Source organism: Sabethes cyaneus, chromosome 3 (genome assembly GCF_943734655.1).
Source record: "Sabethes cyaneus chromosome 3, idSabCyanKW18_F2, whole genome shotgun sequence".
NCBI classification, from domain to species: Eukaryota; Metazoa; Arthropoda; class Insecta; order Diptera; family Culicidae; genus Sabethes; species Sabethes cyaneus.
The window spans coordinates 156,213,376-156,238,010 of NC_071355.1; the positions used below are offsets into that span (position 1 = coordinate 156,213,376).

Genomic DNA, 24,635 nt, shown 5'->3' on the forward strand with positions numbered 1-24,635 from the left:
TTGCGATTGAGCGAATTCAGAAAAAAATTTGCGAGTCGCCTTGCGTCAGCAACCGTGAAATGATCCAGTCAATCTTCTCAGTTACACAGACCGTTGTCAACTGAATAGCCTAGATACACTCGCAGTCCGGCGCGTCAAACAGCAGCATTTATTTATATTCGACCTTATAACAGGTAATGTGGATTGCCCGGAACTCCTGTACCAGATACCGTGGGATGTGCCTCCTCGTCGACTTCGGAATCCACCGTTATTGACCATCCAATTCTACAGAACAAATTATCGTGTGAATAATTGTTTTAATGTTTATATTTGCGTTCCTTCAACGACGTTTGTAATGTGTTCGATTTTACTCTGTCTAGAAATGTGTTTAGTAATACAATCCGAGGCTTAAATTAGCTATGAAGTGAACAATCTGTACGACGTAGTCGAAGATGGTGAACAAATAAATAAATAAATAAAAGTGCCGTTGCTAGCGATTTTTGACCATTTTTTTTTAGTTCTGCCGGTAGTCGCTCCTTTCCGGTGGCACTATTTTTTTTCAGCTGACCGATTTCTCGCCGGATCTCTTCTAAATCGGGAGCCGGCACGCTGTTATCGTTTGTAGGCATTCCTAGGTTAACTTCCGTTCCGTCTCTTTCTGTTATACCGCTACTGAGATACGTCTCGAAGAGCTGCTACCGCCAGTCGACCACCTTGCGTTCTTTTGTGACCAGGTTTCCCTCCTCGTCCCTATGGGCTTCGGTGTGTATCTTTTACGATATTGGTTCATCTTCTCATAGAACTTTCACGTGTCATTAGCCCGAAATAGTTGTTCTAGCTCTTCACGATCTGTCCTCCTTCTGGAGCTTTTTCCTGCTCAGGATTATGGACATTCCACGCTCGTCGATACTGGGCCAAATGCTACCTCGTGGCAATACACAGCTTGACTCGTCTAATTTTTGGTTCACTGGTTGCAAATCCACGAAGCAACTCTCTCTTCTCTGGACCTTTTCATCGCACTTTTTTCTGACTGACGTACCGATTTGTAGCCCTCGTTTGTAATAGCATTTTTTGCACAGCGGCACGGTATTTTCCGACGTTTATATTCAAACTAGCTCCGTAGTCACAATGTAAAAAAACTGAATGCAGTGCATCAAATGCACAGAAGAATTGTTATGCAAATTGTATCGAATTTTTACTACATTGTTATTTATTGAAATAATCTAATCCTATTGATTTTTCTTAAATCTTTCGTTGGTGGTGCTACTAGTTCTTGAATAACTTTGCTGCTGAATGTTAACTAAAATGTTGGATTTCGGATAGACGAACTTGATGAATAGTTAAATTAAAACTAACATATAATAGGGCTTTCATTTTATACAGTGCAAACTAAAACCATAGAAACGCTGATACCAGCGTTGCCGTTGTAACTCTTGAACATAACTAGCGAAAAAGCTATATAGAGGTTCTAGTCCTTGATATCTACTTGTTCGTAACGCGATTTCATCATCTTTTTTATGTACGTTTTGTAATCATCTCCAGTGTTTCCGTAATGTGACGCTTTAATTCCCAGCCCTGCGTTTGCAATTCTCGTTTCAGTCTACAAACGAACAGATAAACTTTTTTATAAAGGCAAAAAACACATTAGAGCAGAAATAAAAAAAACTCACCTCAATAATATTAGTGCGACCCTGATTACTTCGCCCTAGTCCTTGTCCTTCTGACCATCCCATCTTTTGGAGTAACTTATTTCCGACATTATTTTGACTGATGGGAACCGCTGCCAGATTCGGCGCAGAGTACGCTGCTTGAGTTTGCTTTTCTAATTCGCGCTGGAATCTTTCTTTGCTTTTATTCACCGGTGGCGGATCTGCTTCACCATATTTTAAACGTCGTTCTTTCGCTCGATCTCGGTAGGCTCCACCCTTGTTATTCATGCCACCGGAGCCCCCAATTCCTTTCTGAAGATTAATTTTTTGCAGATTTTCTTTGTGCAGCGAGGACATTTTCAAATGCTTATTGAGTATTTCCTGCGATTGGAATGCACGTTTACATAGCAAACAAGTAAGTCTTTCAAAGTCGACATATTCCCGTTCTCCCGATCCTTCCTCAATATCATTTTCCGAGTCCGATCCACCGTAAGTAGAGACTATCTGACTGGCAGCTGCTTTGCTGGTAGAAGCTTTTCCCTGATTCATTAAAAAGTTTGTCACAGTCTGCGAACTTTGCTTCTTTTCCAGCAGCGAAAAACCCACATCAGCATAACCACCGGATGCTTCTGATGGTTTAACCGATATTTGACCTTGCGATGAGTACAGCGTTGCCTCTTCTACCTTTGCCGGTGGCTGCAGAACGCTGTAATCCTTTTTCTGGTTTAGTTGCTTCGCCCATTTTTCCATATCCTTAACGATTTTCTTCGCCACCTTCACCTTGTCGTGAGGTTGGTCTTTAGATTTACTCTTTTCAGTCTTGTCGGCACTGTTGGCGGAGACCGATGTGCTTCCAGCTGCGCTGGAGGCCGACGCAGTACCGGCCGCTGACGTCGACGGAGCCGCAACATACGTACTATTTTCCGTATCCCAATAGAGGTAGGAACATGTCTCATTGTTATAATAGTACTGCGAGTTGGGATCATAATAAAGACCCGTCGATGGGTCGTAATAGAATCCGGACGTTTCGTCATACTGATATTGAGATACATCGGGGGTCGCTGAAAGGAAGGGAAAAGTGCTTTTATTGATTTACTGCCAATTGGGAATACTCATTTAAATTACTCACGGTATTTTTTACCATCGGTTCCACTCGGGATTTGCAAAGGTTGAGGTGCGATAATTGCAGCAGGTCCAGATGATGTGGTAGTTGTGGCGGAGGTATCCAATTTCGCTTTTGAATTTTGTTTACGAGCCAATGCTGATTGTGCCACAGCTGCACCGGAATTGGCCGTTTCCCCAAGTTGTGCCTCCGTTGGAAAGTTGTTCATTTGACCCTGCCATGACGATTAATAATATGATTACTACCTACATAGATTTTCTTTCGGTGAAATTTACCTGTGAAATTTGCGTTACGTAGTAATTTGTATAAAATTGTAAGTAATGCTCATGTTCAGCCGGGTTCGATGCATAAACTGCAGCACTGTATTCTGCTAATCGCGGAACATCTGCCAAGGTGTACTGATAGTTGCTCGGATATGGTCCTACTCCAGAACCACCAGCTACACCGGCATCCTGATAACTGTTTCCGTTGTTTGCCGCTCTGCCATTAGCACCTTTCACCAGGTTTCGGTTCTCCGTGTCCATACAGTACGTAATCACAACTTCCCGACCATCAATTTTCAGAATGGGTTCTATTGCCCTTAAAGCATTGTACGTATTCATCGAATCCAATAAGTTATCAAAATGCAGGTAACAAATGCCACGAGAGGTTTGTGTCAATGGATCTCTGCATATCATGATCTTAGAAATTTTTGATACAAGTTCTGGAATTTTATCTTGCATAGCACATAAAACGCTTTCCTCGTTTGTCAGCACGTCCAAATTCCGAAGCATGATTTTTTTGGTGAGAATATTACTAATCTCATCGCTTCCTTCACCTCCTTTTTCGCTTTCTTCACGAGATGCAAAACATTTGAAACAATTTTCTCGTCGTTTGAAGTTAAATACTCCACACTATCAATTGAAATAATGATAAATAAAAATCAGTGTCATCCGCTATATTCCCGACACTTACCTTAGCGCAGTACCAGTCCGTTTGCGGTTTATCCTTAGCACGCATTTCAGCTGGCAGGGAGTAGGTATATTGCATAACGGCGCGATGGTCGTTGAAGTTTAGCACTCCCTGTAACGGCAAAGAAAAAATAAAAAATACTCGATCAGGCCACGCTGAGCTGGTTAAGCGAATCTAAGTCTAAGCGCTCGCTTAAAGCCCTTTTGCTGTTGCGTTTACTACGGTACAGTTTGTTTGATGGTTTGCTACTTCCTCGTGTTGTTCGGATGTTTTTGGTCGGGTAGCGCCATAGAAACAAATATCGTGGGGCCGTACCTCATTTATGTTCAATTTACCGGAATGTCGATCGATGAGTGTGGTATTTCTTTTTTCTCTATGCATGATATAATACATGGAACAATATGAATTGACATAGGTAGGTACTTATAGTGAATGGAAAATAAATTACTTAGTATAGCGATTTTTTTGGCAAATTAAATGTTCCAACAATTTGTATATTGTTAAAATACGGATGCTTTGGAGTTGCGACAGTCTTCATTGTTTTGGATTAACATTGAATGAACCACAATAAAACATTTTAAACCCATGGCTTGCATGAACGAATGAGTGTCTAGCTAAGCTAAGCTAAGCATCACGGTTCGATCAAATGGGAATTAGAATACTTTAGACCAGATAGACGAAAGTAAAAAATGTCGAAACTGGCTTGCTGGACCAAGCGGGAGCAACTTGGCAAAAAGGAAGAAATATGTTTCCAAAATCAAGTCGTGCCAAATAGAATCCTTTATTTTTCAATTTTTTTCTGTTTGCAGATGACTATAGATTGTTGAATCCAATCGCATTCAATAGATGATAATGATAAAAATGACTATAAACTTATAACAGACAACCAAAAGAATTATGGTATATATGCTGAAACATGCTACTGAATTTCTAGAGATAAGTTGTTGGCTATATAGCAGTTTCAAAATGCGTCGAAAATTTTGGTTTGGGGTAGAATTTCTTAGAATGTTAAACTTTTATTACATTTCATCGAAGCGGTGATAAAAAATCATCACCAATTACTACATAGAGCATCATTTGCTAATTCAGGCTGCAAATTTAATCCCAGATAGAAAGCGCTAATTTCAACAGGAGGTTGCCCCTTCTCATCAGTCAAAAGCAACATAAGAGTGGTGTCGCCAACATTTACCCCATTTCACATCATCACAAGAATGACGTGCTTCATCACCGTATCTCAATTCTTTGGAATACTTTGCATGGTATTCACTGCATTCTTCTTGCCAATCTAAACACAGCGAATATAGGTATTTTCATACACAAAAAAAACTGCTACTTAAACAAAAAAAACTGCATCGCGTAAAACCGCGTAAAAAGCGACTTCTGTATAATCGTTTCGCATTATTAGGGTGATCATGTTTCATGTTGCGCTCAGACAATCGCCTCTAGAGGTGTGCGCCGGTCAGATTATCGGCGGCGGCGGCGCTGGAATCATTTTTATTCGGCGGCGGCGTCGCCGGCGTGACGCCGTTCGCTACTATCGGCGGCGGCGTGCATCACCGTTAAATTACCGCATTTCGTATAAGTTTAAGCAAAATCTTTTTAAAATCGAACTAAAGTTGACAAGTAAAACAAATCTTATTAATGCTTATTTTGTGAATGATTTTTAACGACCGTTAAATCTTTAAATAATTTGTTATTTGTGTGCGAATACGCGATATGGTAGACACTAGTATGTAAAAGTACAGAACAGAAGTGGAAATCCGAACGATTCGGCGATCAAAACTGGTAACAGAGTTTTTTTTGTTTTTATTTTTCTTTGGGAAGGTTTTCTCATAGAAGCGAGTAACAGCAATATAAGCAGAACGCTCGCTGCCAATCGCATAGCAGCTTTCACATGCTTTCGTATGCGTTCGTGTGTTTTCGTGGAAAAAACTGACTCGCTACCCGAGGTTCGCTAGTATCTGTAGAAAGTAGCATTGTATGGATTTCTACTTCCACTTCTGTTCTGTGGTAAAAGGCAGGGAAGATTGGGATACGCACCCCATCTTTCGATTTTATGCCGTACATATGAGCTTCCGATCGAATTTAAATTTCAGTTTTCTGCCAATGTGTTTTTTTAAATTAAGGGATATTACATGCATTACGTATAATAGACGGCGCCTAAAACTAGGCGGGTGAAATCGGCAATGTTGCAAATCGAGCAAGAAGTAAAGTAAGCCCATGCGAGTGAGTATAAGCAGCATCCAGCGCTTACGCAACTGACGCAAGCGTACGATAAGCAACCACCGATGCTGGGTGCATACTTCCTGCTACCTACTTACTAGCGAGCGCACAGCCTCGAAATGTCTTTCTGCATAGCCCGCTCACAAACCCAACAACTTGTGAGAAGCCAACAGCCCGTGTGGGCTAGCGGCATACTAGGATATATGGATACTTATTTTCAGTGTTGGGCACCGCTAATTCGCTAACCGACCAATCGAGAAACGCTAGTTATATTTTATAATTTATACTAAGACTAGCCGAATTGTTGCTGGTCCATACTACCAAATGAAGTGCCGCTGTTTATTTTAAAATTAATAAACTGTAAAGCATTTTATCCATTATATCCCGTATTTTGCACCTTACTGGACACCGCAGTCTAAAAGTGCGACTGGCACAAAAAGTGCGACCATGCGAATGCTGTGAGTAAGAAAGAGAAAGAATGACAATTGCAATGTTGCTGTTTTGTTTTGTCATATACATTGGCATTAGAGAAAATAATCTGGATTAATCCAGGTACAGCTGCAAAGCACAATAATAGGTTTCGATCTTAGTTAAATTAAGAAAAGTCATGTAATATATACAAATTAGTAATAAGTTGTACAGTGATAGATTACAATGCAAGTTGTTGCGATATGTTCAAATATAGACAGTGACTGTTAATTTGCAGTTTGCGATTAGTGATTAGCGAAATTTTCACAATTATCGAGCAAATTGTATCGGTTAGCGAATTAGCGGTGCCCAACACTGATTATTTTGCATTTTTTTCTTTTTTGTTCACCTTACGTCCTCACTTACACACGCGGATAAGACTGCGAGCCCTCAGCTGCTTGGATTGCAATGACGAGCGAGAGAAATACACACTCGCAAAAACTTGTCGCAGTGCATGAAAAAATAAGAGCGAGAGTCCGTAGGAGATACTCATGCCGGCGTGTTCGTTAGAACTAAAATGCGCGTGCGAGAAAATTAGACCACACGTTTGCGGTCTTGCAACACTGGAAATCAGTATGGGGGTAAGACCGGCACCTAATTTTAGCACCAGTCAATTTACAACCGCGAAATGAAAAGTAATACTAGCTCTCACCATTCCGCTCTTTCTCCTCACTCTAAAAATTTCATTACTTTCTTCTACCGTCCCTTCGTCAATTGTAAAAGAATTACAGTTTCAAAAAATATTCTTTTTCCTTTTTCTCAAGCTGTGATTAGTTTACAAAGCTCAAAAGTTATAAAAGTCTTTGCCAAGCTTCTACTAAACCAAAAAAAAAAAAAATTTCAATACGGTGTGTAGTTTCTGAGAGAAAGGTACATAAAGCTTGAAAATCGTGTTTTTACAGGAGCGGCGTTTTATTCCAGCGAGGTTGTTCCACGCCGCAGTGGAATGCTTATGTGTTCGATCGTTTTTCAGTCACTTCCCGTGGTCGGATCATTACAAAATTAGTATCAAAATAAACAAAAAAGACTGCAGAATTAAAATCTGAAAAAAAATTGACTTTTTCAAAAATTTTGGTCGCTTATGTCTCCTTAAAAACAAATGAGCACCGGGAAGCAAGACAGAAGTTTGACAGAAAACGTCATGCTAAAGTTCGTTTACGTTAGGTTTTTCGATTCGCACTCAGTTGGACGCACGGAAGCAGTTTAATTGAATCTAAATTAAAGGTACATTATAAGAATGAATTCACAAAACGGGTTCACTATGTGCTGTCAACATGTTGACCCGCATTTTTGTCAATGTTGGATTATATCGTCGGCGTGGGTAAATGGCTTCGGCGGCGTGGGAAAAAGGACCTAGGTGGCGCGCCGGTTCTAAATCATCGGCGGCGGCGGCGCACACCTCTAATCGCCTCTATTCTACATACCGTTCGGAGCCGGATCCGATCAGAAATTGCGCTTCAAACGGAATACATCGTATGCTATAACACACGTCGATCGGAACGTTTCTAATCGGAACGAGCCCGATCGGAATGCAGAATCGAGGCGCATATGGTGCTTTTCAAAAGTTATAGAATGCAGTAAAATAAATTACTTTTATAATTACTTTTATACTTTTATAAGTACGGTACGGTTTGCAAAATATCAAGATTTGTTTGTTGAAAACCGCTTGAAAATAAATTTTTGTCAATAACGTTGTACACGTTTTCAGTGCTTTCTTTCACTATATTATACAAATTTTGAAAAAAAAAAGAAAAAAAAACAAGTTGGGCATAATTTAAGTAAATTTTTGCACCATTAATAACATTGAATTATTGTTAAACGATTAGAGTTATCGAACGTTGGTTTTGCAAACTAGTGCAACACAACGAAAAAAGGTCAAGACTCATGCGAGTTACGGGACAATGGAAGTGGGTTTAAATTTTTAATATTTACAAAGCAATTTTCATTTTTCCGCACATTATAGACAGAGCTGTTTCATATGAATACAAAATCATTAAAAATCGTTACTAAATAGAATATCATCGACCGAACAATACCGAATAAATTGAAGCTGGCTCACCACAATGATTGTTTCTTTTTCCTCAGAACACTTGGCAGAAGATTAGACTCCCATTTTTAAAGTTTAGACGACGAGTCGATACCTGTTTGTAGCAAATCCAGCGAGTTGCTTCCTCTTCTGTGCGGAACTCGACAAATGCGAAACCTCTCGATGCACCTAAATCACGACCGGGCCGGTTTGAAGAGAAGAAAGAGCAAAACACAAACAATATCAATTTTAAGACTGTCAGTGGGTGGTTGGCACTGAAGTTTTTAGCTTGTTTGTGGGCATTTTTCTTGCTATCTGCTAGATTCAATTTCGATAGATCTGCTGATATACAAGAATGCTCAAGCATTCAAAACGTTTCTGTTCATCCGAGTATGTCGTTTTCCTCTTTTCTATGATGTACCATTACCTACTAGTCGTAAATGCTAAATCAACACTCGTTGCCATACCGCTCTTTACTTACCAAGCATCTTAACAATCTCTCAAAATCTAATCTTATAATATGTAAATGTATAAAATTATTACCTGTTTTCTTTCGACGTATCAATCGAACATGCAATGCCTGCAGGCCACATTGTATAAGGTCACAGTTAATCTGTAAGAAACGTTAAATTTTATTTACAGATATTAAACATAGAAATGTTAACTTACATTCGCTTCTGTTATATGAGCGGCTAGTCCTCGAACGATAATTTTATTGTTAGGTTTCTGCTGGTAAAAAAAGTCTTGATTGTCGCCACTGTCATAATGATCATCAAAATCATTCGAGTTTTGTACAGGTGAAAAGTTCCGCTTGTTTGGTTTGTCGCGATCTCTGTAAACGTTAATTTTTTTATTTAAAATATGTGCTTTCGAATAGCAGGGGACTATTAAGTTCCTTGCCGTGATATGAAATCAAATTGGAAAATACGTGGAAAGCAAATTTACGAATGTGTATTGTGTATATTCACTAGAGTAAAATAATTACTTACCTGCGGTCCCTGTCTCTTGAACGACGGTCTCGGTCTCGGCTTCTGTGACGATACCGATCACGATCCCTGCAAATAGAAATGACTGCTTCAGAGGAAAATATAAACGTAAATAATGTACTTACCTATTATCGTAGGAGTTGTCGCCATAATCCTGATCTATCAAGTCTCGATAGAGATCTCTTTCTGGACTTCTTCGATTATTGCTACTAATATAGCGCTCTCTGCTGTAAGATCTTGACCTGCTGCGACTGTATCGGTTGCGATAATAGCGTTCCCTAAAAAATAAAATATCTAATCAGTACGTAGAAGAAAATCAGCCAGCCGTTGAATGTTGCAGTTGGAGCCAATTCTAGACTTCCGTGATTCATATCTTCCATGCGGCGCTTGAAACTACACTTATGCAGCTGAATATTTACTTTGAGCGTCCACGGTTGCTTCGGTCTCGATCGTCCCGGTGGCTCCGATTCCTATAGTAGCCAGAATTGTCACTCTCTGGACTCGGTGAGACTATAAACAATCACATTGCAAATCAGCATTAAGTTTCACTCAGATATGAACTCTAGTTCTCGTTATATATATTGGCAAATTTCTCTTCCCTTCCCCAAAGATGCATTCCCAATCATGAAGGAAAAACATTATCCCATTTAAAAAATAACATTTTTAACTAGGATATCAAACGACCTAAATAAATAAAACGATGCAATTTTTCAACAAAAATGGCAGACTTACAATCCATGGTGTTTTTTTCGGTTACTGGTAATCCGACAATATGTACAGACTTCACTTGATAATTAAACTGAACAACTAGTTTTCAACTGTAAAACAGCACTTACTATTACATACTACGCTTATTTGCTTAAGATTTTTTAAGGAAAATAATTTTCCGCAAAACCACACTCCTGAACAGAGAAAGGTAATGAAAAAAGATGGCGTCTTTTCTGAGAAAAGTTGCCAGTTGTTTTTTTCATTCGTTTCGGTGCTGCCACCTGGACAAAGGTTTTCCAACAGATACGATTACAAGGATTACAATTACAACGCACCTTTGAAAAAAGCAAGGGGTCTCCAGCAGCTATGCTTACAACGCACCTTGCCTTTAACCCTTGCCACAGACAAACAGACATAACACTCGTTTTCCATTCTTCGTACCGATTAAACCGTCATTTCAAATTTGTGCTAAATTGGGAATGTCTCCGTTTTGGTCAAAGTGGTGCTTTTTAACGAAAGAAGGGAAATTCCCCATAAAAAATATTTGCTACTTCGAGGGATACCCATGTTGCTATTTGATATTTGGGAATGTCGATCATAGATGGTGCTAGTGTTCAGGCTAAATGTGAGGTACGATAATTTTTCTTGATTTTTCTTCCAAGAGTTATGTCTGTTTGTCTGTGCCCTTGCTTTAACCGATATAAATAGACAAGGCCAGTGCTTGAAGAGGGATCGCAAATCGAATGTAAATGCGTGAATGCGTACATTTTCTACGTTCAACTTACCCTGCAGCAGCAGGCGTTTGAATGCGAAAGATGGCACACCCAAGCAACCAAAAGTTCGAATATTACTTGACACGCGAACTCGAAAATTCATAATTAGTTCAGATTCAGTTCCGTGGAACTTTCACGCTGATTAGTAGTGTATATCAAGTATATGTGGAACTAAATGCTTTAAGAAGTGCTGCGAGTACTTCATAGATACTTCAAAGCTATTAGGATGCTACATGAAGTTCTGAAGTAACTTTAGTTGCTAACAAGTTCTGCGTGTTGCTTTTTTGTTTATATTTCTGGTGATCAAACCAGCAGAACCTGAAACTATTGGAGATTAATTTTTATTTCACTTGAATAAATTTAATCCTCGCACATTTCTAATTACAAATATAAATTAGAAAGTAATGCTCTAATGTAATTATATGTAATGTAATGTAATTATTGTGTTGTGTAGCATATGCTGTCGGTATCTCACTACTACAGTTAATTGCCTGGTTCCAAACTTTATGTTCTATAATTAACTCGCGCTGCATAAAGCTGCTGCAAGTTCTAAATCGAACTTTTACTTAACAACTCATTGGCAAAATTCACATCGCTTGTATACGACGAAGGTGACGCAGTGGATCGGTATAGGTTTACAACGCGGAGCACCCGGGTTCAAACCCAACAGCAGGCAAATGCAACGAATATAGAAGTTAGGTAGAAGTATAAAAATAGAACATAGAAGTGCTGCTAAATTTGTTTTTTTAGTTTTTGACAGTTTATTTCGAAGCTGCTTAGCGTTCTATGCAGTGAACCCAAGACAGCTTGAAAGTTCGGTTAATTACTTAAAAGTGACGCTGCTTAGCAAGTTATAGATTGATATACATAAAGCTGTTTAACCCTTGTTAGACACCATTATTCGAACTCTTGGTTACTTGGGCATTCATTCTACCTATTTTCGACTGTCGCACTGCTTTTTTTGTTGCAGCGCCACAGAAACCGACTTTAAATTCCATTCACTCTCCCGTTTAGCATGCATATTGAACAGTACAAACTGCACAATGAACGGGAGAATGCGGAGTATTTTATTTTCGTTTCTCCCTTTCTTTTTACATCGTATATGTCTTCCAGCATGAATGGACAGTCATGTAGCTGAATGGCACTGCTTCTTTTACGCACTTTCGGTGTTGGTGTTTTTTCGTTCTATCGAATAATCCGATAGGCACAGTAAGCTATATGTGATCTAGAGTGACTATATACAGAGTGGCGACAAGTCATCCCAAATGTATGCAATGCGGTTTTTCCAAGGTTTTTCTTTCTCTTTCCTGCATACGCGTTGGATAGGTCGTCTGCTCGATTGGAATGACACTGACAGATAATTATCATTCCAATTTTGACATTGTCGCCACTCTGTATACAGTCACTCTAATGTGATCATGACGTAGAGAAGATTATTTTGTATATATTATGGACTCCTATAGAGTGATTGGTTTGATATATAGATGGATTGGTTTGAAAACAATCGACTAATAACGATGGGTTTATAACATTTGAAATAGTTTGGTACACTCAGAAAAATTTCATGGTAAATTCTACCATTTTAGGGGTAAGCTTGACCAGAAAAGTATGGTGGTTTTCAACCGACTGGGAAAACTGGTCTAGACAACATTTTCATGGTTATTTCGACTATAAGCTTGGACAATGCACGCATGGTACGGTTGACCACGCATAGCAGGGGTAACTATAATCTGTATACCATAAAATTGTCATCATTACAATGCTTTAGTTATCTTAACCACTTTTTGTATGGTTTTACTGACAAGAAAATAGTCATCTTGGACAAAAATCAAACGGAACTAGCTGGTTGCAGTGACAATTTTATGGTAAAAATGACCATGCATGAATGTGACAACTATAATTTAAAACTATAAAATTGTTATCATAACAATGCATTTGTTATCATGACCAGGTTTTGTATGGTATTGCTGACAAGAAAATAGTCATCTTAAACACGCAATGAACGTGACGAGTTGGTTGTCGTGACAATTTCATGGTAAAAATAACGTTATTAGCTATTGTTGAAATAACCATGAGCGTAGTCATCTCAACTATAAATTTTATAGTTTTTATGATCATTCATGTTTTACTTACTCCGAATGAAACAAGCGAATCTTTTGCAATAAATAAATGTGGTGCACCTGCAAGTATACTTCCAGCTGCACCACATTCATTTATTGCAAGATTCAATTGATTCATTCGGAGTAAATATAACGTGAATGGTCATAAAACTAAATTAGACCAATTTCTCATTATCTCACAATTCAAATAACAAACAATCGTTTATGTCAACATATATATATATATAATATATATACATATTGTAGATTACCTATAATTTAACAAGAATGTTACATTTTGGAATTGTTTTCTTTTCTTATAAAATAACATAAGTTGGTTATATTATATAATATCGAACAATATGTTTCTTAGTGGTTTCTTCTGCTGTTACAAATAAGCATATCTATAGATAGCCGCTGTTTCGAAGTCACAGATTTATTTCATTTTGAAATGTTCAGACATTTATTCAAAATAGTCCTGTACGTAACCTAATAATATTTTTTTAATCTTATTAACTGTTTATTGTTAATTTTGTACACATGTATTGGGGGTCCATCAAATTCTTCTGCTTTGCATATAACATATCTGGAAAGGCTATCCATGATTTCAAAAGAACAACAAAGAGTATGTATATAGCCCTGAATCAACCATTCTTTGCATGATATAAACAATTCTTCGCCGCATATTATCAGTTCTAAAATTTCCATGAGTTGTATATTGTTCATGTTGATCGATGAAATTGTTAAAAAATATCCCAATCGATATTCTGTCCCTTTGTATGTTACTAAATTACAAGTAGATATATTTAAAGTAGGAAGTTTATAAATGTTTTCAAGTATTGAAAAATTTCTAAGTTCGGAAGCAATAATTTTCCTTTGGTGTATTTTATAATGGGTGGAATGAAATTATTGTCTTTCAAATTATTTGCAAATACTAAACCAGCTTTAATGCAAAGGGTTAGACAAATATTAACACGGGACGTTATGTTTCTACAATATTGTTTGAATATTTGATGAAATGCTTCAAATCTGAAGCACCAAATATAGCGGATATGACCTACATGTTTGATTGATTGTACATAATGTAACGGTATATGATATTTGGGTTTTAATTTAGTTTTAAAAAGTTTTAAATATAAGGTATGATGATATACAATTTGTTCCTGCAAAGCATCTAGAATTTCTGTTGTATACCTAGGTAACAGTATTGAATCAACCAATTCTACTAATGAGCAAGCAAAATCCCAAACCTTATCGTTTAAAGGAAAAAGTGTACCAAAAAGCAGCGGGAAGTAATGAATAAACATCATCATCTCGCGAGCAGTCATCTTGAAAGCTACTTTAGATATGTGCTGTCTTGTAATTTTACGAAACTTATTTCTATTTTCCGTGGGTCCAAAATCGAAGACTTGAATACAGTAATTAATTTTTTTGAGCGAAATTTTCAATTTTACAATCATGTATTCTAAAATGATAGCCAAATCATAATTGCAAATGCCATGCGAAAAAAAATCATGCATGATATCAACCACTTGGTTGTTTACAACATGAAAACAAGTAAGCTTATTTAAATCTGACGGTTCTTCGATTCCTGTTTCCTTGAAGTCTCTATGTTTATCTTCATTGTAATTTTCGACAGTTCTTATCAACGTGTCATCTATTATAATTTGTATTTGAGCGTTATACTTATTAGTTTTACAAAAACGACAGAAAAACATCGAACTGAATGATGGAGCAAACCCTGAAAGAACGTTAATTCCGAGGTTATCTCCCAAAAAGCTAACTAGAACAAAATATACTTTAACTGTTTTTCCCTTTAGTTTTAGATTTAAACCATTTGTTTCTAAATCTACAAATATATCTATCAACTCCTTTAGCGATTCTGATGGTCCTAACTGTGAAATAGCATTACTTTTAAGGAAGCCAGCTACAAAAATATTAGCCAGACGAGAATTTAAATATGTGGGCATAGTAGGAGTTATAATATAAACACTTTTTGTACACCGGAATGAGCACCAATTGCATCATTAATCTCGACGTCATCCGAAAATAGATGAAATGGTATAACTAATTTATCTTTGTACTCGCTTTTTATAGTCTTCCATGCATACCCATTAATCAAACTCGAAATATTTTGATTCGACTCCAAAGTATTTATATTATCAAGTGTAATACTCAGATTACTCTTCGTTTCAAACAGTTTTCTTATTTGAAATTTGATTGGTGTGAGACAACCTTTTACTTATCCGTTACCGTCTTTGTCCACATATTTTAATACACGTGGTTCTTCTGTTAATTCTAAACTTTTCAACTGTGAGTTAAACCTGTGCTCTGTCCTAATAAATTCGAATGGATCTTTTAAATCCCTTAGCAAATTTTTAACATTTGGACTACCTGTAAGTTGACTAACCTGTTCAAAGGCATTTATTATAGGTCCTACAATATTTGATGTAATCGATTGTTGTAAATTTAAAACTTGCTTTCGTGGTAATATTTTTTAGCGTAAAGATTTAGAGTAAAATTTCAGATCAGATCAGATCAGAGTTACTGATGATGGACCAGGTTGTTCAGCGATGATGGCACTACTTTTCTGAATAAACAGATCCTGTTGTTCAGTCAATTTGACGTTTTTGAACGATTTAGAATGCTGTTTTAATATATGTCGCACTGGAAAACAGTGCGGGGTACGCACACTGTACAATGGTAAGTAGAATATGGCAACGATCCGTGAATTCCAGTAAGATGTTCGAAATATGTTTCGGCTTGATGAAAAACGTCATCACATTTGAAGCATACCAGACCGTCTTCCATCGTCAGTATTCGTGTTTTTGATAGACTAGTGTATCAATAAACGGGTGTTTATGCATATAGCACTTGTTATTTTAAACTGAATGAGCTGCACACAGCGGATAAAATATATAGTCCTATGATAGGTGCCATGACTATCACAGATTATCTTAATTCATACAATGTTCATTCTGCCTGTTTTGGAGAAATTGCTCTAACAGTAAGATTTGTTTGTTTTGTGCGTGTTTTCGAAAGTCTATTTTATAAAAATAGCGGGAAATAAAACCCCAAAATAATACTGCACTCTCTGTGAACGGCAGGTCCAAAACGAATGTGAGTTTCAACGCTACATCAACAGCACGAAGAAATGACGGCAATATATATTCTAGTCCATTGTAAACCACGAAAAATGTAATTTGGTCAGTATTCTTGATGATGAAAATTCGCGGGGGCAGAGAATCTTTCACTTTCTGTGTATCTTCGCGCAGCTTTGCAGTTGCATCTGCGTACTCCTTGTTGCATGAAACTAGAGTACATACGTCGTTCTGTGCTTGAACTATAGTCGGTAATTTATTGGCAGAGTTTCTCACCGGTTTTATAACAGCGTGGAACAATGATGCAACGATATAATGACGGTAATCTGTAAACAAAAACATAATTATTTCGATTGTATGTAGAGCAATAGACCATTTTACGAACTGACAATATTGCTGATATTGGTATTGCTTACCCGTGGGGTCATCTGCGGATTGTCTAAGTGCCAGTATGGGAAAGCGCAATATTAATATCAGCACGTTACCTTGTCGCTTGTCATATATGAAATGGTCTATAAACAACGTATGGTCACAGACAAACAACCAGAACTCTTTAACTTTAAGGTGAAATTAGTCGGCATTGATTCTGCCAATTCCGAAAGCAGTTTTTTTGTTTGAAACAAACATTCTGTCCATGAAAATATAATCGCTCTGGTCAGATTGTGCAGAAGAATGCAATATTTACATTTTCATGAACAGAATCCCGCTTTTGGGCTCAAAACTGCTTCCGAAATTGGGCTCTCCGACGAAAAGTTAATGACTGCTAGTTTCCCGTTAACTCATTATGAACATTTTGCTTGAACACTGGCTCCATCCATAATCAATCTTTTTAAATTTTAACTTACAACAGGGGTATCGCTTACATACTTAATTTTTTTATCGAACTCTGAGCAGCCGAACGTTCGGCAAAATTCGATGGTGCCAATCGACGTTTACGGATCATTAGTAATTCGCTATGACGGCGTTACTGATATTGTTCAGGGTTTTGCGTGAGAAAAAAAGAAATGGAAGTATTTTTGCTTTTGTCATCACGCACACGTTGACAGTTCGGCATGAGATTTTCTGTAAGTGCGAGCAGCCTACAAAATCTTTTTCAATGCCGTCATCGCGAATATTTGGCATCATAAAAATTTTTTACCGAACGTTCTGCTGCTCAGAGTTCGGTAAAATTTACGATATTTTACCGAACTCGGTACTTTTTTTAAGTGTGTAAACTAACAATTATTTTATAAGTGGTTTTTCCCTCTGTTCGTAAAAAAGCACCACTTTGGCGAATATGGAGACATTCTCAACCAATACCAAATTTGCAATGACTGCTTCAGCGTGCGAAAAAATGGACAGTGAGTTTTATGTCTGTTTGTCTGTGTATGATACTACCTGTTTGTAAGTTCTCGGATTCCAGCTGGTTTAAAAGATTTATACAAAATTTGTCTTTTATAGTGGAGTGTTTCACATATTCAAGAAAAGAATCAGCATAATTTTCCCATTCCGTAAATAGGCAAGACGTGTTTGCATCACTGAGTATGTTGGCAAAATCTGCATCAACCTAAAAACGGAAATCCAGGTAAAATTATTATATTTAAAATTGTTGGACAAACACTAATTTCAGTTGACACTCAGGCTCTGTCGAATACATCGAAAGAATCGGCGCTTATCGGTTTAACGCTATATACCGTGGACCCCCGTTCGTTTGACTATTTTTAATTTGAACACTTTTTAATTTGAACCCCGTTGGTTTGCACGACGTGCAAATTAAAAATGGTTCAAATGTCATTCTCAACATGACATCATTTGTTTATGCGGACAATGCACATAAACACGATTTGTTTGTACTGACCTAGCGTGTTTAATCGGTTTCACATTTCGTTTTCCTAACGATTAAGATAGAAATCCGATCGGAAAATGCAATATTCGCACTTGCAACTGCCAACTAAAACAAACCACCAAAACAATAACAAAGAGCAGGGCAGCCAGTTCACACAGGTTTCAGCATATTTCGGGTTACCAGTTATTCAAATTAAAAAGTAACCCCGTTAGTTTGCATGAGGAATCGTTCAAACGAACGGGGGTCCACTGTATTTCCATCTCATTTTGGTACACTCTTAATTAACAACAGCGCGTGGCTAGTCACGTGATCTGTTTGGTGTTTATTAGGAACAGAAAACGTCCAATAGTAGTTCGAGGGCTTTTCTCAACCACATTGGGTGTTGGAACCTGTATCAGTGTCAATCTACATCATGTTTGAAATCGCTCGTGAAACCTTCGCAATCAATTTGTACTATAAGCTATCAATTATACTAGATTCTATACCATTCCCCCGATAACCAATTCCCCGATAACCATTCCCCAGAAACCCATTTCACAGAATTCTATTCCCCAAAAAGCATCATTTCCTACAAAATCATTCCCCCGAATGTATCACCACAGAAAAAATTCCTAACCCCAAAAAACCCCACATGCCAAATTTGATTCCATTTGCTCGATTAGTTCTAGAGTTATGAGCAAATTTGTATTTCATTTGCATGGGAGCTCCCCTCTTAGAAAGGAAACAGGTCTCAATACACCATAAAAAAATCCCACCTTCTAAAATCCCCACATGCCAAGTTTGGTTCCATTTGCTTGATTACTTCTTCAGTTTTTAGTAAATTTGTGTTTTATTTGTATGGTAGTCCCCCGTCTTACGCCCACCAAAAAATTAGTCTCTCATCCCCTTCATAAAATCGCTGGTCATTTTATCTAGCCAACGACATATAAATTGTTCAGTTTCGTTCAGTAGTTTAATAGTTATTATCATTTGAAATCTATCATTCAAACGTTACACTTTTATTTTCGTTTTCACAAAGTGCTACCCAGTCCCAGTATAGTACATAAAGACGTAGTCCTACGTCAAAAGCCAACCGTTACATCTAGAAAATACAGGTACAGACGAGCTTAACCTAGAAATCAATATACAGATGGTGTGAGTATCAAAATATTACAATAGGAAATGCTATCATCAGAAGTAAATGAAATACGGCGCCCAAGTTTACGGATCCGCAGCCCACACCAATCTTCAATAACTGCAAACACTTCAAAATAGTTCTTCAAATCTCCATGATACCTGAAAACCACACCAATACATGTTATTCATACCGAAACAGGACAATTGATGATCAAAAGCAGAACAGAACTAATAACACTCAAAGTCAAAGATATCTCCAAGTGTATTCCACCAAAATCAACTGCAATATTATTCAGTTCGTATGTCATTCGGCGTGTGCGGTCGTATTCGTGGACGCTCCGCTAGAGATTCGAACAATAGTTAGCGAGTGCTTTTGTGGTGAATATCCTTTGTTCTCTATTCAGCAGAAGTCATCAAAACAAATCTGAAGGAACAAGGGGTAACCGCCATAAAAAGAATAACGAAACGAAGTAGCATGGGGGATGATCGGATAAGCACCCCGACAATTATACTAACTCTCGAGGGCACAGTGATCCCCAACGAACATTTTTGTTTAAGGGTAGCTTATTCAACTATTGTAGGGCTAAAACCAATGGAGCAAGCGCATGATAAGCTGCTATACAACAAAAATGTTCCTTGGGTCCCCCAACACATCAACTTTGGGTGGATGAGGTGCAAAACATGGCTATACTATCCTTCTCCATTACTCTGTTATTCCTGCTTCGAATTCGGACAGACACGTGTTCGTTGTCAACAACCCTCACCTAGCTGCGGTAACTGTTCAGCTCAACATGAACGGCTTAAAGTGAACCATGTACATCGAAAGCATACTGCAAACGATGCAAATCGAATGACCATCAATTATCTAGTCGAAAATGCCCTTCATATGTAAAGGAAGAGAAAATCCAACATGTGGACGCGGGAATCTCCTACCCAGACGCAACACGAGCTTACGAACAACATAACGCAAAATCGATGGCTAATGTGGTCACCAGCTAATGTGTCGGCTAAACTCGATCACGTCTTAACGGAGTAGGGTAAAAAGGATGCGAAAATCGACGCCCTATTAAGCGAAATCCAAAAGCGAGATCGTAAAATTGCTCATAGAGATGAACGAATCAGAGATTTGGAATCCACTCTGAAGATGAAACCACATGAAAGACTGACCGCCGCCAAACAATACGGTACCATCCCAGACTTAATCGCTAAGGTAGAACAATTAGAAGCCGAACTTGCTACCAAAAACCGAGAGCTTGCTAGCATACTAGACACGCACCCTATCAGTGACATCACCTGTGGAAAGAAGACTTGTGTTTCTACGAAAAAATAAGCAGTTAAACCAAACCGATCCACGAAATCCCAACAAGCAAAACCACCAGCAAGCAAAAAACAAACATTTATCACTCCTGACGCCGAGAACCCAGGAACCGAAACACAAGCTACAGGTGCGAAGGAAAAGATCGTTAATAAGAATGATCATAACAAAATAAACCCAAAACGATTGACAAATGATACATCACTGATGTATATCTTCGGTTCTGAAATGGAAATCTCTCCCTCCGATTAGATCCGACATCCGATTAGATAGCTACCGACCAGACCGTTCTTTATCTAGACATCAGAACTCATCTCTAATGCCATCGCCATGGTTACATCGCAAATCCATGGCTCCATCGCATCGCGAACGGACTGAATTAAAAAATAAACCAAGTAATGCTCATTACACCTGTCACCAACTCACCACACCGGATAACCATCTCGACAACGCCAACATCTCCAATAATTTGTATAAACCAAAGCACGTCCCTGCACTGGCTCCGACCGGGGCCGTTCCAGTTTTCACCGCTATTCTATATTTCGAACGGATTGGTATTTCGAACGAAATTTCCGCCAGCAAAATCAAATGAGCAAGCATCTCTCGGAACAAGTCGAACGAAATAAAGATTCGTTTGAAATACAGAATAGGGGTGTTTGACTGATGCGTCCTCGGCGGCTGCTGTTGTGGGAGACTTGCACTTTCAGGCAAGTACTTCAAATATCGCAACTGGAACAAAAGCTGAAGGCAGAGCATTTCTTTCAGAAACTCCAACAAATATAACCAATAGAAGACGAAAAGGTAAAACAATTCCAATTACACATCACTATAGCCAGCGGCTTAGCGAATTGTCGACTGAAGGACTCGAAAACAAAACTACCGCAAACAACAATCAAAGCGACCATCACTCTAGCGACGCACATAGCGCCCCTAGTCGTGAACGTGATACGGACGACAGGATAACAAATCCCAAAGGAAACCAAGAAAATGTGATCGACAATGTATCGCTCTTCAATGGAATGTAAACGGCCTTCAAGCGCGATATGCAGAGTTACAATTAATTGTCTCGAAACATCTGCCACTGGTAATTGCAATACAAGAAACCCACCTCTCGCGCACTGATCTAATGAACAGGTTTCATCAAGCTGAATACAAGTGGTCAATTCACCTTGGTCCGAACTCTCCCTCACAAAAGATGTTGTAGGTCTCGCTGTTCACCAAAAAACGCCACAGAAATATCTCAAATTAAGAACATATCTACAAGTAATTACCGCTCGCGTTAAGTCCCTGTGGAAGCCACATACGCATCAGTATACATACCATGTCATATGCCACCTCGAGAATTAGCATCAGAGCTGGAAAATCTGATCACCGAGCTACCTCCCCCGTTTGTACTTCTTGGTGACTTTAATGCCCACCGCCCGTTGTGGGGCAATAGCAAAGTAGACGCCAAAGGAACTATTATAGAGGACTTTGTTGCCAACCATAATTCAATCATCCTCAACACAGGAGATCATTAGGCTAGACCCAAGAAGCGGAACAACCTCCGCAATTAACCTCACCATTATATCACCGGAGCTCGATCTGAAATTAATATGGAAGGTAGAAGAAGACAGACACACGATCGATCACTATCCGACAACCATGAAGCTACCGGATATCATACCGATATAGCAAACACGTAAGCGTTGGATACACGATCAAGCTAACTGAAAAGAATACGAGAGCATTCTTGTTGAACGTATACCTCGAGAACAACAATTTTCTGTTGCAGAATTGAGCAACCACATAATATATGCAGCCGAACATTCCATCCCAATGATATCTGGGAAAATCGGAAGAAAATCCGTTCCTTGATGGAACATTAACGTACATGATGCCGTATGAGCTAGGCAGAAAATGCTATATAGCATATATGGCACACCGGATCAATCTCTGCTTCGTGGAAAGAAGGAATCATTGTACCTCTCCAAAAACCTGGCAAAAATCCACGAAAACTAGGAAACCAACGTCCAATTACGCTGTTAAGCTGTTTCAGCAAAACCATGAAGCGCATGGTAAATAGAAGATTAGTACATTACCTTGAAAGTAACCATCATCTGAACCAACAGTTCGCCTTCCGGTGTGGTAGGGGAACAGATACATATCTAACCTCATAGTGTTGGTTTCGGTGAATCAAAATCAGTGGCCAGGAAACTCCCGATGGAATGTTCTATTTTCTCTGCCGAAGCCATGGCGATCCTTTTTGCACTGAACAACGTGATGACAGAGCATCACAACACCGTCATCTTCACCGATTCTGCGAGCGTTCTTCAAGCACTAGGAGGAAAGGAAGATCCAATCAATCAACAGCACTATGCTGGATCCCTGCACATATCGGAATTGCTGGTAACGAACTGGCTGACCAACTTGCCAAAGCAGGAAGCAACAACGACAAGATTCCATACCGGATACCCAGTGGACTTAATCCGCACATGCAAAACGACAATCCGACATCAATGGGAAGAGCAGTGGCATAATAGTCCCAGTTTCTTAAATTTAATTAAACACACAACTTACCATGGCCTGACCGATGGGGACCAACAGAGCAAAGAGCACTCAGTCGATTACATATAGGACATACAAATCTTACTCATCAGCACTTGTTCAGGGGAGAAAGTAGCGTGTGTTCGACGTACGGGGAGTCATTAACTTTTCCACATATCCTTGTCAATTGCCAAGCCTATGACAGCCACCGCTCAAAGTGCGGTCTAAGCGGCAGAATAGAAGAAATTTTAGGCAACCAGTAGTTCGCAGAGACGAAACTAATCAAGTTCTTTAAAAACACTAAATGAATAGAATTAATTTAAAACAAGTTACTGATATTAAAATAAATTTACTATTTTGGGGCGAATGACCGTCCAATACACATCCAATAAATACCGAGTTCGGATGCTTTGTAACTAGGAACTGGCAAAGAAAAGATACATATATAGAAAAACCGGCAAAGGCAGTAACAAGCAATATCTAACACAAAAGGAAAATGGTATGAGATAGTAAACGAACCAGTTCCCAACATTCGGTGCATAAACCTAACACTCACCACAGATGAACCGCCCAGTTAGCTTCGAGGTACGATGCCGGTCTTACAAGCCAGTCGTCGTATGTTCTTGGCTAGGCGGTGCTTGTTAAATAGTCAAGTACGATCGTTGCACTGACCCACCCCCTAATTTTCATGTACTCTTCGAGTCTGTCGATAAAGAAGGGTAATTACTAATGATGGTTGAAGCTCCACGGCTTTGGTTTACACTATCAGATGAAACAATAACCTTTAACAGAACCAGATCCGCGGACACACACTCACTAAGGATGGAAGGTTCTAATAATGGGGATGGGAACCAAACGAAAACTGTGTGACCACTGTGATGAAAAAGATCCGGAGCACATCCTATATGTGTCAAGTACAATCAAAATAGAGTCGGACACTATACGTATTAGAATACCCTGAGCTGGCAAACCACTCAAAAACATACATCTCAAGATGTATGCGAAGCGAAGAAAACGAACTAAAACCACAACAGAAAATCAAATTGTTGAAAGAATATTAAAGTAATTATTTGAAACATTACCTACCCGCAATCTTCATCACTACCAAGAATTTGAAACTAAAATAAAACAAACAAGATAATGCCAATTTAGCCTAGATTGCGATGTCGTTGAAATTAATATCCTCTGAATCTCGGAAGACTTCTCGATTGGTATTGCTCGTATTGCTGCTCCAAGCCGCAAAAAAACGGAAAGCAAAAATTTTTCTGGTTTGATGTAGAGCAACGATAAAAAAATAATGTTGCACCATTTATGTGTGGTCTTATTGCATTATGCTTTGGCTGAAACCGATGACAGAACTCTTCGGCTTTAGCCAAAATCTGCACGCAAAAAAATCGTAACGTATAGTTAATCCGATAAGGCTAAACTTGCAAACGCTTTAAAACAAGGTATAGAATTCTAGATAGAATTAACAAAAGTAAGTACCGTTGATTTGAGTACATTTTTAATTCTCGTTTGCGTTTACTCTGGTAAGTTTACAAACGAGTAAACTTTCAACTTTCCAAGTATACTAAATAAAGAAACAATTGTAAAATGTTCTTACCAGCAAATATCCGTTTGGATCGCATATCCTTGGCCATTGTTCCATTACACTACTTCGAGATGAGTTGTTATCTGTGAGGACCGATCTGTACCTCACAAAAAAGGTATCATTCCAGCGGCGTATCACTTCTTCCCAGGGAGCTATATTGTTCCGCAACCAGTTTC

At 38.5% G+C, this 24,635-nt stretch overlaps 2 protein-coding genes across 5 annotated transcripts; both read right to left on the bottom strand.

Moving 5' to 3' along the window:
* Positions 1 to 1,343: 1,343 nt before the first annotated feature.
* Positions 1,344 to 10,282, bottom strand: LOC128744488 (RNA-binding protein 5-A-like). The gene is made up of 12 exons (XM_053841533.1): positions 10,138 to 10,282; positions 9,825 to 9,915; positions 9,531 to 9,683; positions 9,409 to 9,474; positions 9,089 to 9,251; positions 8,963 to 9,032; positions 8,535 to 8,608; positions 3,706 to 3,813; positions 3,027 to 3,644; positions 2,758 to 2,965; positions 1,650 to 2,689; positions 1,344 to 1,579 (listed from the first exon to the last, which is right to left on the bottom strand). Exons 1-12 carry the CDS (start codon positions 10,142 to 10,144, stop codon positions 1,448 to 1,450), a joined length of 2,730 nt encoding a protein of 909 aa, XP_053697508.1. The 5' UTR covers positions 10,145 to 10,282; the 3' UTR covers positions 1,344 to 1,447.
* Positions 10,283 to 13,263: 2,981 nt separating this feature from the next.
* On the bottom strand, positions 13,264 to 24,190 carry LOC128741130 (uncharacterized). Of its 4 annotated transcripts, XM_053836722.1 has the most exons (5): positions 23,951 to 24,190; positions 23,651 to 23,887; positions 23,425 to 23,571; positions 17,464 to 17,632; positions 13,264 to 16,412 (listed from the first exon to the last, which is right to left on the bottom strand). In XM_053836722.1, exon 5 carries the CDS (start codon positions 14,953 to 14,955, stop codon positions 13,792 to 13,794), a length of 1,164 nt encoding a protein of 387 aa, XP_053692697.1. In that variant the 5' UTR covers positions 14,956 to 16,412; positions 17,464 to 17,632; positions 23,425 to 23,571; positions 23,651 to 23,887; positions 23,951 to 24,190; the 3' UTR covers positions 13,264 to 13,791. The 4 variants fall into 4 exon arrangements, with proteins under 4 accessions (XP_053692697.1, XP_053692698.1, XP_053692696.1 ...); XM_053836723.1 differs by lacking the exon at positions 23,425 to 23,571 and having other exon boundaries at positions 23,686 to 23,887; XM_053836721.1 differs by lacking the exons at positions 23,425 to 23,571; positions 23,651 to 23,887 and having other exon boundaries at positions 23,955 to 24,190.
* Between the last annotated feature and the right edge of the window lie 445 nt (positions 24,191 to 24,635).